The sequence below is a fragment of the Myotis brandtii genome, unplaced genomic scaffold, assembly GCF_000412655.1.
Source record: "Myotis brandtii unplaced genomic scaffold, ASM41265v1 scaffold97, whole genome shotgun sequence".
In the NCBI taxonomy this organism is placed as follows: Eukaryota; Metazoa; Chordata; class Mammalia; order Chiroptera; family Vespertilionidae; genus Myotis; species Myotis brandtii.
Genome location: NW_005372020.1, coordinates 1,187,161 through 1,188,591, shown reverse-complemented (window position 1 = coordinate 1,188,591; position 1,431 = coordinate 1,187,161). Strand labels below are relative to the sequence as shown.

At 62.1% G+C, this 1,431-nt stretch overlaps 1 protein-coding gene across 1 annotated transcript in view; it reads right to left on the bottom strand.

Annotated features, from left to right (window-relative positions):
* The window catches only part of LOC102238668 (glutathione S-transferase theta-2B), a 3,589-nt gene extending 2,180 nt beyond the window's left edge, over positions 1-1,409 (bottom strand). The window contains exons 1-2 of the mRNA XM_005886288.2: positions 1,222-1,409; positions 354-441 (exon numbers count right to left, since the gene is read on the bottom strand). Coding sequence (XP_005886350.1) covers positions 354-441; positions 1,222-1,333 — 200 coding nt within the window. The 5' untranslated portion in view covers positions 1,334-1,409. The remainder of the gene's footprint in view (positions 1-353; positions 442-1,221) is intronic.
* Between the last annotated feature and the right edge of the window lie 22 nt (positions 1,410-1,431).

Sequence of the window (1,431 nt, the reverse complement as noted above, 5' to 3'; positions counted from 1 at the left end):
GATGAGAGAGAAACATCGATCAGCTGCCTCCTGCACACCCCCCACTGGGGATGTGCCCGCAACCAAGGTACATGCCCTTGACCGGAATCGAACCTGGGACCCTTCAGTCTGCAGGCCGACGCTCTATCCACTGAGCCAAACCGGCCAGGGCTAAATATATTTTTTAAAAAGAGGAAGAGAGAGAGGTGCAGGGATGCGCTGTGTCACCCTGGGAGCCCCGGTCACCCCAGCCATCTGCTCTCATCGCACCCTTCACCCTGGCCCTCGGTGCCGTGCGGAATCTGGAGGACCTGCAGGGGGAGAGCCGGGGGCCAGCGGGCTGGGGGCTCCGCAGGCAGGTGGAAGGAGAGTACCTTTGGTGTAAGACAAAGTCACCGTCCTTGAGGACCGGCACCATCTGCGGGCTGTTGGCCGGTAAGAACCCCTTGCTGACGTGCTGCCCTGCGGAGAAAGAGGTCGGAAAAGGCCTGCACCGCCCGGCCGACGGGGCTTCGTGGTTGAGCACCGACCCGGGAACCAGGAGGTCATCAGTTCGATTCCCGGTCAGGGCACATGCGAGTTGCAGGCTCGATCCTCAGTGTGGGGCCTGCAGGAGGCAGCTGATCCATGGTTCTCTCTCAGCACTGATGTTTGTTTCTCTCTCTCCCTCCCTCCCTCTCTATAAAATCAATAACATATTTCTTAAAATAGAAAAGGCCTGAGGGCAACAAACACACCCTTCTCACCCTCCTCCAACCAGAGCCCCCTGCCAGGCTGGGAACAGCAGGGGCTGGGGGGGGTGTTGCTGGGCCTTCTGCCCCACTCCCAGGCGGGACCCCTGCCCTGCCACCTTCGGAGTGTGCTGGATGCAGCCAGGTGCTGCGGGTGGGTGAGGAGAAGTTACTTAGACAGGACTGGGGTGAGCAAGGGGAGGGGTGCCTCAGCTCTTCCCACCCCTTACTTCCCCCCACATGGGACAGTCCCCCCAAGGTCTAAGGGCTTTGTGAACTGAAAGGCGTGCTGTTTAGGGCGGTGACTCTGACGATCCAGCTTTCTCCCCATCGGAGCCGAATATCACAGCCTTTCCGAGAAGGCCTGTGACCTGCCCTCGGCCACACAGCACAGAGGAGACGACACTGGCGGTGAGGGAGCTCTGTGGACTGCGGGGGCCGCAGGGAGTCGCAGGGCGAGGAGCCAGTGGGTGCACGGGCCGTGGACACCCGGGAAGCAGCCTGGGCCCACCTTTGAGCAGCTCCACGGTGCGCAGCTCGAAGGGGATGCCGTTCTTCTTGGCGAAGATGTAGACGGCGCGGCAGGGCTGGGACAGCAGGTCCAGGTAGAGCTCCAGGCCCATGGCGGCAGGGAAGGCAGCCCTGGACGGTCGGCAATGGTGGCAGGAGCCAGGCCACTCCGAAGAAATAGGAGCCCGAGCTCCGCCCCACCCGGTCCAAT